The sequence below is a fragment of the Anguilla anguilla genome, chromosome 17 (genome assembly GCF_013347855.1).
Source record: "Anguilla anguilla isolate fAngAng1 chromosome 17, fAngAng1.pri, whole genome shotgun sequence".
Taxonomy (NCBI): Eukaryota; Metazoa; Chordata; class Actinopteri; order Anguilliformes; family Anguillidae; genus Anguilla; species Anguilla anguilla.
Genome location: NC_049217.1, coordinates 15,989,307 through 16,001,205, shown reverse-complemented (window position 1 = coordinate 16,001,205; position 11,899 = coordinate 15,989,307). Strand labels below are relative to the sequence as shown.

At 45.0% G+C, this 11,899-nt stretch overlaps 1 protein-coding gene across 2 annotated transcripts; it reads left to right on the top strand.

Annotated features, from left to right (window-relative positions):
• The first annotated feature begins 943 nt into the window (after nt 1–943).
• On the top strand, nt 944–10,586 carry emc10 (ER membrane protein complex subunit 10). Of its 2 annotated transcripts, XM_035396995.1 has the most exons (8): nt 944–1,078; nt 1,620–1,683; nt 1,813–1,925; nt 3,745–3,858; nt 4,750–4,934; nt 5,860–5,953; nt 8,752–8,854; nt 10,350–10,586. In XM_035396995.1, the coding sequence occupies exons 1-7, from the start codon at nt 983–985 to the stop codon at nt 8,836–8,838; spliced, it is 753 nt and encodes a 250-aa protein (XP_035252886.1). In that variant the 5' UTR covers nt 944–982; the 3' UTR covers nt 8,839–8,854; nt 10,350–10,586. The 2 variants fall into 2 exon arrangements, with proteins under 2 accessions (XP_035252886.1, XP_035252885.1); XM_035396994.1 differs by lacking the exon at nt 8,752–8,854 and having other exon boundaries at nt 10,350–10,581.
• The last annotated feature ends 1,313 nt before the right edge of the window (nt 10,587–11,899 follow it).

The window sequence follows — 11,899 nt, the reverse complement described above, 5'->3', positions numbered from 1 at the left end:
GTTATTTCCAGGTGCTCAGATCAAGTGCTGATTGAGAGCTACACCAGTGTCTGATCAAAGACTTGTGTTTGAAATGACTCTGGGTTGGATTCGATTGCATTTTCCTAAACTTTGACTTGCAGTTAAATCCTAGTGTCTTTTTTCAGTCCTGAACTTTATTTTAGGTTACTGCGAAAATTCACAGCTTATAGAAAGCAAATGTTCAAATAGTTTTAAAAAATGTTCTACAAACGTTTTGTAGTATTGAACCATTTTTTGTTTTTTGGATTTACAGTCAAGGTATAACTAAAAAATACTACTTTACTGAATAATTCAATCAAATGTGTACTTTATTTCTTTATGTTTTTATCAATTTACAGTGGTTGTTTCCAAATTAATCGATACTAGGCTGTGTAATTACATTTTATATGCCGATCTTGTCACTCTTCTGTAGTGTGGTTAGTTATACATTGGGCTTATATCAGAGAGGTCCAGTCCAGTTTTTTTTTTTTAAATCCAGTCCAGGTTTTTTCCCCCGAGTCCAGTCCAGTTTTTTTTCAAAACTCCAGTCCAGGTTTTTTTTTAAAATTCAGTCCAGTTTTTAAAAATAAATTCCAGTTCAGGTTTTTTTTTCGAGTCCAGTCCAGTTTTTTTTCAAAACTCCAGTCCAGGTTTTTTTTTAAAATTCAGTCCAGTTTTAAAAAAAAAAATCCAGTTCAGGTTTTTTTTTCGAGTCCAGTCCAGTTTTTTTCAAAAATCCAGTCCAGGTTTTTTTTTGAGTCCAGTCCAGTTTTTTTTTTCAAAAATCCAGTCCAGGTTTTTTTTTTCGAGTCCAGTCCAGTTTTTTTTTAAAAATCCAGTCCAGGTTTTTTTTTTTTTTTTTTGAGTCCATTCCAGTTTTATTTAAAATTCCAGTCCAGGTTTTTTTTTTTTTTTTTGAGACTAGTCCAGAGACTGTAAAAATTTTTCCCGTCACGCATTGCTGCTAGTCCCATCAGACAAAATGGCAGCTGTGTGGTCAGCTAACCTCGTTCTTTCAATATTATTGGCCATTAATTTATTAACTGTTCAGTTTGTGAGCTGTAACAATGGTAGAAGGGTGAGTGAAGCCTGACATATTTTTCCCCGTTGGTTGAAAATTCTATATTTTTATACTTTATGTTATGTTTTCCGGAAATGTGACGCTATAGCCATCGACCTGCTAGTGAGCTGGTGCTGTTGCATTGCTATAGCTAGCTTACTTGCTAGCAAGATGGAGGAAGTTCGCGGTGTACATTGTCTGTTATTTAGTAAATGCAAATCACTTTCATTATTCCTAATGCCTATTTTTTGTTGTGAGCTTAGCTAGCCCTCTGCCGGCTAGTGACTGTGCCAAGTGAGCTATCATCCTAGCTGTGACTGTATTCACGCAGTGAACGCTTCAGAGCTACAACGTTCATCATCTAACCGTCTACAGCTTCAGTAGTATAACGTTAGCTAGCTATTTGCGCTAGCTTTAATTACATTTCTGTTGAATTCGTTGCACATTTGTAACGGAGCCCGCCTAGCATGTTGGGTGTCCTTGTTCGTTTGTTAGCCTGCTGTAAAAGCCATTGACTTGGTGATATGTAGCCGGTGTAAATTGTGTCGTGTCCCTTCAGACAGGAGATGGACTTGACACCGACACGGGTTTCTCTATAACTGTAGAGCATTCATTCGAACTAGGTGAGTACCATTTGTCCAGTGTCTGCTGTCTTCCCCGTAATTGTTTTTTAAAGTGTACTTGTGCACTGTTAAGTCGATACCATAGGATGTTTTAGCGTCATGGCCCTTGTGTGTCCTCTCCCTCCGCAGATGATTCTCCACGGTTCAGAGAGCGGGGAGTTATGGTTCTGAAGGGGGGCAGGGAGACGACAGTCTCTCTCTCTCAAGCCCAGCTGTCAGAGGAGGACAGAAACATGCTCAAGGTGTGTGCATGTGTGCGTGCGTGCATGTGAGTATTTGTGTGTGTGCATGCATGTGTGTGTGTGTGCTTGTGTCTGTCTGTGTGTGCGTGTGTGTGTGCGCGCATTCGTGTGTGTGTGTGTGTATGTGTGTCTGTCTGTCTGTCTATTTTTTGTGCTTGTGTGTATGTGTGTCTGCACGTGTGTGTGTATTGATCATTTTCTGTTGCGTCACACTGAGCTGCAGTCTCACTGAATCTGCCTGCTCATCCAATCAGAAATAACTTGCATCACACAGCTCATTGGATCATAAAGGTCACAGAGATGAGCTGATTGGTCCATGCTCTCTCATGAGAGCACACATTAACAGCTCTATACAGCTGGTACAGGAGAGGCTGTCCAGCACGCCTAGACAAACTGGGTCTGAAAATTAGTATTTCCTGATTAACCAAGAGCCGCCACCTCTTATTGGGGGACATGACCGGCACATACAATTTGGCTTTTAAATCCCTGACCATTAAGCTTTTTTTATGTGCATTTTTGAAGCTATATTGCTCTGTGGTGAACGTGCATGCTGTGAACACCTCTTAAAATTGTTAGTTTGATGAATGCATTGCATCATGGGTTTTCAACAGGGGGTCCACAAAGGTACTGCAGAGGGGGTCCGCCATCATGTTCTCCCACCCCTCAGCCCGCAGTCGCAATCTCGAATTCTCAGTTATGAAATCTGACTGTTAATGAGGTTAAACATGCAATCCCAGAACTTCAGTACTCACAGAGAACTGGAGTACACTGCTGTATATTCATATTAAATGTGCTCTGATGATCAAAAAAGATGTTACTTAACAGTGTATGGGCAAATTTTACTCATTTTTGCCACTTTCAGATATTACAGTATTCTTAAAAAAATAAACATTGCTCTGAAATTTTATATTTTCCGAAAAGCTCACATATTTACAGTATGTTGCAATGTCTTCCATTTCCACAAGTGTAAGACAAGAGTTTAAACACTGTCTAATAATAAGTTGTATCATTTTATTTGTTTAAAGTTAAGTTAATCCTTATTTTTTTAATAATGGCTTGTTTTATACCTTTTCAAGCAGGCATTTTTGTAGTAATATTGATTCAATCTGTTTGCGTTCTGTAATTGCTTCTCTATATGCTATTTTCCACTGGTGGTGTTGGGTGTGACAATCCCATCGCGCCTTCAAATGTGATGATGCACACACAGGAACTTGCATGCCGACTGTGAAAGAGCAAGCACGTCAAATCTAACAGCATCTTTAAAATCTTGATCTTGATGTTTCACGATATTACCTTGACAGACAACATCATTAGTTGTCTAGGCAGTTCTTTCTCCAAAATACGCTACCACTGAATTACCTTCTAAGAAAAATCAGCACTCATTGTGCCTCATTTACAAAACGTTTCTTTAATTATTTTTACTTTTGTTTTTAAAAATGTCCCTACGAAAAACCAGTATTAGATTTGACACATGCAGAGATGTTGATTGCTGACTGTTTGCAAATGTTATGCATAATCTAGTTCATTTGATTAGCATAAGGAAACTGGAAGGAACAAATAAGAAAAAAATGATGAATGGCAAGATCTTCCTGCAAACGTTCTTACACACAGTTTACAATCGAATGTGATCGTACACGTTTTGTGGATGAGGCCCCATGTGTTCCTAGCAGCAGCTTTGTTTCGAATGGAACTCTGGTATTTGGAGTGTGAAAACAAACTTTTGCGAGCACCAGTCAGCGCAGATGTCGCCAAATCCAGCGTTACTGAAAAAGTGAGGATATACACTTAAAATGGCACCTGCCTTCCCTCTGGTCTCCAGGAGGTGGCAGCAGTGGACGGGCTGTACAGGATCAGAGTGCCCAGGATGTCCTTGCAGGCGGACAGACAGACTGACCGGCAAAGCGACGGCTTCCTCTCTGCTTTCGTCCGAGCGGTACGTGCTTCTCTTCAAGGTCCCATATATCCGCTCACTCATTAACAAGGACGCTGTCATAGCCTTCTTCCATTATCGTCATTCACTTTCTCATCAAATGGCGCAAAGCCTCAAACGTTGGTGGACGGAGAGTAAAATTTCCCCTCAGTCCTATAGAAACATCTGAAGATATGTTTCATAGTTAATCTATTTGGGTCTATAATATTCATTTGTATGATTTTAGAGGAAATAAGGTTGCAATAGACACGTAGTTTGCAGGGTTATGAACCATTAACTGGTGAGGCAGAAGTACATTTTAGTGTACAAGACTTACTGGCTGGAAATCCATCAATATTCAATGTGAAAAATGTACACCTTCTTAACACCTGCATAATGTTTACATACAGTGCCCTCCAAAAGTAGTTGGACAGTCTATTTTAGCTGTATGTTCAAGATATTCATATTTCAGATCAAAAGATGAATGTAAGACAAAAGTAGAGAATACTAATTTTGAGTTTTTGTCTCTGTACTTTTGGAGGGCACTGTATGAGCTGAGATAGGTTTAGAGTCTCTAATGTGAGTCATTTCATTTCATAATTGTAATTTCACGAACCATTACATTGCATTACATTTATTTGGCAGATGCTTTTAACCAAAAACGATGTACAATAAGTGGGTCCGATAAGGTAGAGTACTCATTATGGAATGGTTATTCATAGCCATGAACACATTAAGTGCAGTTCACACCGTAAGCATAGGCTAGGTCGGAGAGTAATGAACCATTCTATAGATTCTGTTTTCTGCCATTTTAGTATGGGCTAAGGGGCTGTGGTGAGATGGTAAGTTTTTGAAATTACGTTCTCCCTTACCCATAAATGAACCACTCTTCTGAATTCCCTCCCTGACTCGTAGTGCTCAATGGTGGAGTCCCACCTCAGTGATGTCATCACGCTCCACACTGACGTAATGGGTTACCTCATCGGGGTCTCCATCGTGACCATACCGGGGGCGTGCCACGGGGCGGAGGTGGAGGACGAAGTCGACCTGGAAGCGTTCAACACCACGCTGAGCATCATGGGACCCGTGAACGCCCCCGCGTGAGTTACTCTCTCTCTCTCTCTCGCTCTCTCTCTCTGCTGCCCCCTGTCTGCACCAATCAGAAACGTGTTTGTTAGAATGATATCTGTGTTTTTTTTTATCTCATTTTGTTTTGTGAGGTTTTCTTGGGTTTCTGTCAGTTTCACTGAGGAGTCTTTGTTAATTATGTTCTTACCTGTCGGGCTCGCACGCTTGCTTTGAACCTCCCCAGGTTGACGCTAACGCGGGAGAGCGCAACCCTCCGGGCCCTTTGCTAATTGACCCACTTCTTCTGACAAGTTGTGACCTCGTTTTTCAAGGGCCGTCGGTTGGAGACGGTCATTCAAGCTGCCGCAACGCTGTGTGAAGCCTGCTGAAAACAGCCTACAGGAAGCTCACAAACCGCTTCCTTTCCAGAGGTTGCAAAAATAGACAAACTGGGCCTGTGTCTGTCTTCACTGTAGCATTCGCCACCGTACTGCCGGGACCATACCAAATGTTTTTTTTATTTTTTTATTTTTTTTTATTTTCTCAGTTTTAGACTCATTTGTAGTTTTCTTTACCCTGGTTGTGAAAGTATTTTGCCGAACTGAACTGTTGCCTCATACCTGTATTCTCCAATCTCTGTCATCAGTAGAGGAGTTTATGTGGTTGTTAAAGGCATATTTCTTCACCCTTTAAATATAAGGTGAGGTGATACAGTTCTACTCTTTCCGTTATTCAAAAACCTGTTCTCCAGCTTTCCCCGACCCCCCGCTCCTGGGGAGTCTTTGACAGGCTTGGGAAATGGCACGATGTGAACTGGCCAATGTGCCACATCTAAGAGAACAAGCGTGCAGGACCATGTGACTTTGTTCTGTGTGGCTCGTATGGAAGGGTCGTATATTAGCCTCTGATTGGTCAACCCTGGGATTCTGAAGCCGCCGGTGTTTCTCCCTCCTCTAGGCCTGAGACGGCCCTCTTCATCGAGCGCATGGAGCAGGAAATGGAGAAGAAGGGGAAGAACCCCCAGGAGCAGAAGTCCTTCTTTGCCAAATACGTGAGTGACCACGCCCCCATTCCTGCTGCCATTCCCCGGGCTCCGGGGCTCCCCAACTCTTCCCCGCTCCACTCTTCTCCTCCTCTCCCACCACAATGCATCGGCTCTTTTTCATTTCCACCACTTAGCTTTAAAACCGCTTCACTTAAACGCCATTTGGCTTGAACCACATTTAGCTTCAAAGCCACTTAGCTTTAACACCACTTAGCTTCAAAGCCGCTTAGCCTGAATAACACGAAGGCTGAACACCACTTAGCTTTCACACCACTTAGCTTTAACAAACTTAGCTTGAATTACACTTAGCTTGATTAACACTTTGCCTTAACACCACTTAGCTTTTACAATACTTAGCTTCAGCACCACTTAAGATATAACACCACTTAACACCATTTAATAACATTTAGCTTTAACACCACTCTCTCTCTCCCTGTCTGTGATGTGTCTTTTCCAAATCAGTGGCTTGAATTTGCTCAACACCCCCCCCCCCCCAAGTTTTGTTCATTGGTTTTTTTTGGGGGGGAGGGGGGGGGAAGCTATATTCAGAGATGTCTGACCTGGCAAACTGGAAAATGTTGATTTAATTCAGGCCAATGCCTCCTAGTTAACCTGTCTGCTTTCTGTAGTTACGCTGTTGCAGTGTGCAGTGCTTCTCTGGGTGCTGTGTAGTTACACATTGCTGTTTGCAGTGCTCCTGTGGGTGTTAAGTAGTTATGCTGTTGCAGTGTGCAGTGCTCCTGTGGGTGTTGTATAGTTAGGCTACACGTTGTTGTTTGCGGTGCTCCTCTGGGTGTTGTGTAGTTACACTGTTGCAGTTTGCAGTGCTTACACAGTAGACTTGCAGGCCTGTGTGGATGTGTTATAAAAACTGTTTTAAACAGTGACACATTTAGTTACCAGATGTTTAAATGTAACAGTCAGCTCTAATGTAAATTGGCTCACGGCTCACACTTTTTTCTCTTGAAAACTCGTGTAGCAGTCTGAACTCTGTGAGCTCGGAGGATGCTGACATCAGGAGATTTATGATGGTTAAAAATACGAGGTTGCTTGGCGTGCATCTGCGGAATGCATCATCGTGCATGGCGTTTCACAACGTCGTGATGCGCAGTTTCACGCAGTCCGTCCCGTCAAACACGTCTCAGTGAAATACAGAAGGATTTTCCAGATGAATCGGTCTGTATTAATTACCCAATTAGATATGGAATTTGCGGATTCAGGCCACCTTCTCCGCATTGTGGAAACCATGGGGCCCGTGGGAACATTTCTTAAGCTATGTTTTGCTTGGCGAAACTCTCCCGGTGTGCCATCAAACTACAATTCCCAGAAGGCACTTCACCAAAAGCTCATCTCATCGCATCTTTGCAATGAAGTAGGGGAGCTTTAGCTATCCATTTCCTCGAGGTAAAGTTCAACAGGTAGAAACATATTGATTCAGAAGTACCTGCACAAGTATAGATGATTCATTTTGAAATCATAAATATATAATTACTGAGTTGCAGTAAAAACCGATGCCGATATACTTGTGGTTTTCGCCTACATCATCGTGTGTTTTGTGCTCTGGGAGTTTGCAGTACCATCTGCAGACGGTAATAGATTTTTTGGGTGACTTTGTCCTTTAACTCTGAAGGCTTAAACAAATAGATTAGCCAGTGCAGAGCGATAGCTGGTACGGTCCTGCTGTTCACTGTATCGCGGGCAGTATTGACCTTGTTTGATAACGTGAAGGTTAACTCCTAGCCGAGTTTGTGCGCCGTATGAACGAGAACTCCCCAGAGAACTCGCGACAGGTAAGGCTGGCTGACACACTATGAGAATCCTGTCAGCGAAAGATTGGACCCTGTTGTGTTGTCACTGTGTTATACTTGTGTTAATGGCTGCACTGATGATCTGTGGAGTTTTGGTGTGTTTAAGGGAGGCAGTGCTGATGTGTATAACTGCTGTGCACTGTGACTGTTTAATGTGCCTGTGCTGTGTGCTTGTGTGTGTTTTGCTGTTTATGGCCATGCTGTGTGGCTGTGCTGTTGTGTGTAGCTATGTTGTGCTGTGTGGCTGTGCTGTTGTGTGTGGCTGTGCTATGGTGTGCTGTGTGGCTGTGCTGTTGTTTGTGGCTGAGCTGTTGTGTGTGCGGCCAGTGGTCGTGCTAGCCCATGGAATGCTGTGTCTTTGGAACGCTGGACATCTCAAAATCTGTTTGGCTGCACTGTGTGGCTGGGCTATGTTGTGCTATTTGGTTGTGCTACAAGGCTGTGTAACTGGTGCTGCACTGTGCTGTGTCGCTGGGCTGTGTTGTGCTGTGTGGCTGTGCTGTGTTGTGCTATTTGTCTGCTGTGTTGTGCTGTGTGGCTGTGCTGTGTTGTGCTATTTGTCTGTGCTGTGTTGTGCTGTTTGGCTGTGCTGTTTTGTGCTATTTGTCTGTGCTGTGTTGTGCTGTTGGGCTGTGCTGTGTGGCTGGGCTATGTTGTGCTATTTGGTTGTGCTACATGGCTGTGTAACTGGTGCTGCACTGTGCTGTGTCGCTGGGCTGTGTTGCGCTATTTCTCAGTGCTGTGTTGTGCTGTGTGGCTGTGTTGTGCTATTTGTCTGTGCTGTGTTGTGCTGTTTGGCTGTGCTGTGTTGTGCTATTTGTCTGTGCTGTGTTGTGCTGTTTGGCTGTACTGTGTGGCTGTGCTATGTTGTGGGCATGGCTGTGTAACTGGTGCTGCACTGTGCTGTGTGGCTGTGCTATTTGTGCTGTGTTGTGCTGCTGTGCTGTGTTGTGCTACATGGCTGTGTAACCGGTGCTGCACTGTGCTGTGTTTCAGTGGTATTTGATTCTGGGAGGCGCAGTGTTCCTCATGGCCACCAGTTCGGCACAGCCCCCAGCAGGGGGAGACAGAGAGCAGAACTGATTCCCATTTATTTCAAGTACTGTCACCCACTCCACTCATTCACCGGCGCATTTGTGTGTTACTGTGCTTGTGTAGCGCACTGCGCATGCATGTGTGTGTGTGTGTGTGTGTGTGTGTCTGTCTCTCTGTCCGTGCGTCTCAACTCCACTCTTTCATGGCACTCGGGAGTCTGGGTCAGCTGGAGGCGATGATGTCATATTCTTCGGTATGTGTGGTGTTAGTCACTGCCCACACATACGTCCACTGAACCGAGCCGCACTTCCTGTGCCCAGGGGCGTAGCGACAGGATCCAGCCGTGTGGTTAATTTAGCCCTTTTGAAGAGCAGGCTTTCAGAATTCTGAGTCAGTGTGTTCTAGAACACTGTGATTGTTGCATCGGCAACGGAATGTTCAGTTCAGAATATTCCATTCCATTACATTACATTGCATTACAGGCATTTAGCAGACGCTCTTATCCAGAGCGAATTACATTGTATCCTATGATAGAGCTGGATATATACTGGAGCAATGCAGGTTAAGTACCTTTTGCTCAAGGGTACAACGGCAGTGTCCTACTGGGGAATTGAACCTGCGACCTTCAGGTTACAAGACCAACCCCTTTAGTCATTATACTACACTGCCGCCCAATCTCAGTTTGGAACGTTTTAATTTGTGACCTCACACCCGAAAGGGCGTTTAAAATTGTGCTTTAACGGGCGCAGCTGGAATGTGCAGGGGAGTCGTTTCCATCTGACCCAGCACTTGCTACTGCTCTCCACTCTGTCGGTTTCCCTCAAGTGGACTTCTTCAGAGACCCAGTTCCCACAGCATTTCTCCTGCATTTATAGCTCCCATTAAGCCATGCATGACTGTTGGTGAGATAAAGTAGTGGATCAGAAACCGGCCTACAGCTCAGATCAGAAACCGGCCTACAGCTCAGATCAGAAACCGGCCTACAGCTCAGATCAGAAACAGGCCTACAGCTCAGATCAGAAACAGGCCTCAGATCAGATCAGAAGCCTGGGAGAGTCTGAGCAGGGCCCTGGGAACCTTCAGCACACCATCCTTTCACACCCCATCTCTCATACTCACAGTTTCACACAATATTAGTCTCTCTCTCGCTCTCTCTCTGTTGGAGAGCCACCCTTTCTCACTTTCTCTCTTTCTATGAGAATCCTTCCTGTCAGTAGATGGTGTGAACCATAACACAAGATTGACCATCCTTAATAAAATGGGCGATTGATTAGCACTAGTACTAATTCTAATCCTAATCTGGATTATTGAAACACTTTTTAATTTGTCATAAATTGACGATAAGTGATGAAATTAGCAAATTCACGTGTTCAACTGTTTGTCACAGCATGTGTATACCTATATTCAAGTGTGTGCTGCATTTAAAAGGACACTTAATAAAATGTTTTCTTTTTTGTCCCTCCCTCCCTCTCTCTCTCCCTCTCTGTCCCTCCCTCCCTCTCTCTCTCCCTCTCTGTCCCTCCCTCCCTCTCCCTCCCTCCCTCTCTTCCTCCTCTCAGTGGATGTACATCGTGCCCCTGGTTCTCTTCCTGATGATGTCAGGAGCTCAAGATCAGACAGGGGGCGGGGCCGGAGGCGGAGCGGGCAATGGCGGAGGCCGATGAAAACTCCTCCCCCACCAATAGTAGTTCAGGGCTCAGACACCACCCAGTTGTACATATTGAGATCGCGAAATGTCGCGCAGTTCAATTGAGTCAAAACTCTAATAAAATGCTAATAAAATTAATTAACATGGACTGATTTTAAACATTGTTTTTGACATGACATGCATTTTCTTATTCTGTCTGAAATAAAATATTTATTAAAATCATAAAATCTTCTGCTTGCCCTTTTGCCACCGTGACCCTGACTTGGACTAAGCGGTTAGAGAATGGATGGATGGGTGGATAAAATCTATGTACTTTCTGAACTGAAGAGAACACTCCGATCTTTCCAAAAGGAAGGAGAGGAGTAGAACCTGAATTTGACTAAACGTTTATTGGAAGCTATAGAAGTTTAAACACCCCAATGGCAAAGGTTTTCTAAGAGACAAAGCCATTTTCGTTTGTACTGAGAGTAGTTCGGGTGTTGACTTAGTAAAAATAACCCTCGTGACTACCTTACCCGAGCGGGCCATCTGTTGCTCAGCCCGCTCGGTGCCACCGCCAGTCTGAAATGGGTCCAGTCCCATCGCCTGAACGGGCACCTCCATTCAGTAGCGAATTTAGCCCGTTTGCCTTCCTCTGACTGACGAATGTGTGCCACCAGTTGAAAATGTTCGCTGCAAACCGCAGCCACACACATTGAGACCAGTCGCTCCCTATTGAGCTCAACACTAATTGCAGTGGGCACCCAGTTGTTTTAAGGTAGTGCATGTTGCCGTTTTGAGAGCTAGCTCCGCCCCTGCATCATGGGACAGGATCTTTTGGAAAAGGAACCGTCAGTTCCGCCTATAATTCCACGCACGGGCAAACTTCTGTCTCCGATCTCTGGCACAGAGGCCTGTGCTGACTTTTGGGGGTGGGGAGTGTGGGGGGTGATCAGAGAGGGGGCTCCCCCTCCGGGCTCCCGTACCCACCGCTTTTGGGGCGCTGTGGGCCCTGGGGACCTTGACGCACGGCCCACCCAACGCGCTGATGTACGTGCTGAGGTGCGGGGGGCTCAGGGAGATTAGCCCGGGTTAGGGGGCGCTCTGAGAGGACGGCCTCCCGCTGGGGGGCTGTCACACGCGCGCTGCTCAGAACAGCGGGGGAGGGGAGCGTCTGATGACTCTCTCTCTCTCAGCTTACTCGCTCTCCTGCCTTTTCTGTTGATGACGATCTGTTCCTGATTCGCTGTGTAAACAAAGTTTGGTTTTTATTTCCCTACCCCCCGCCGGCCCTGCTCGTCCGGTTTCTCTCCCCTGTAAGAGTAGCGGGGGTTAGCAGACCCCAAAGCGTGGAGTCCTGAGACAGAATGTTCCGGCACCTCAGTGTCGGCACTGCCTGTCCCTGAGCCCCTGTCCGTCAGAGTCCATCTGTCCGTCTCTTCATCTGAACCAGTGCTGTGAGTTCCATCTGTCTGTCTGTCA

What these genes read in the sequence shown, in the direction of transcription:
- emc10 (XM_035396994.1), top strand. Translation starts at nt 983, where the DNA reads ATGGCAGCTGTGTGGTCAGCTAACCTCGTTCTTTCAATATTATTGGCC. An exon ending in GGACCCGTGAACGCCCCCGC is followed by an intron (nt 4,935 to 5,859) that starts GTGAGTTACTCT and finishes TCCCTCCTCTAG; the next exon opens with GCCTGAGACGGCCCTCTTCA. An exon ending in AGTCCTTCTTTGCCAAATAC is followed by an intron (nt 5,954 to 10,349) that starts GTGAGTGACCAC and finishes TCCTCCTCTCAG; the next exon opens with TGGATGTACATCGTGCCCCT.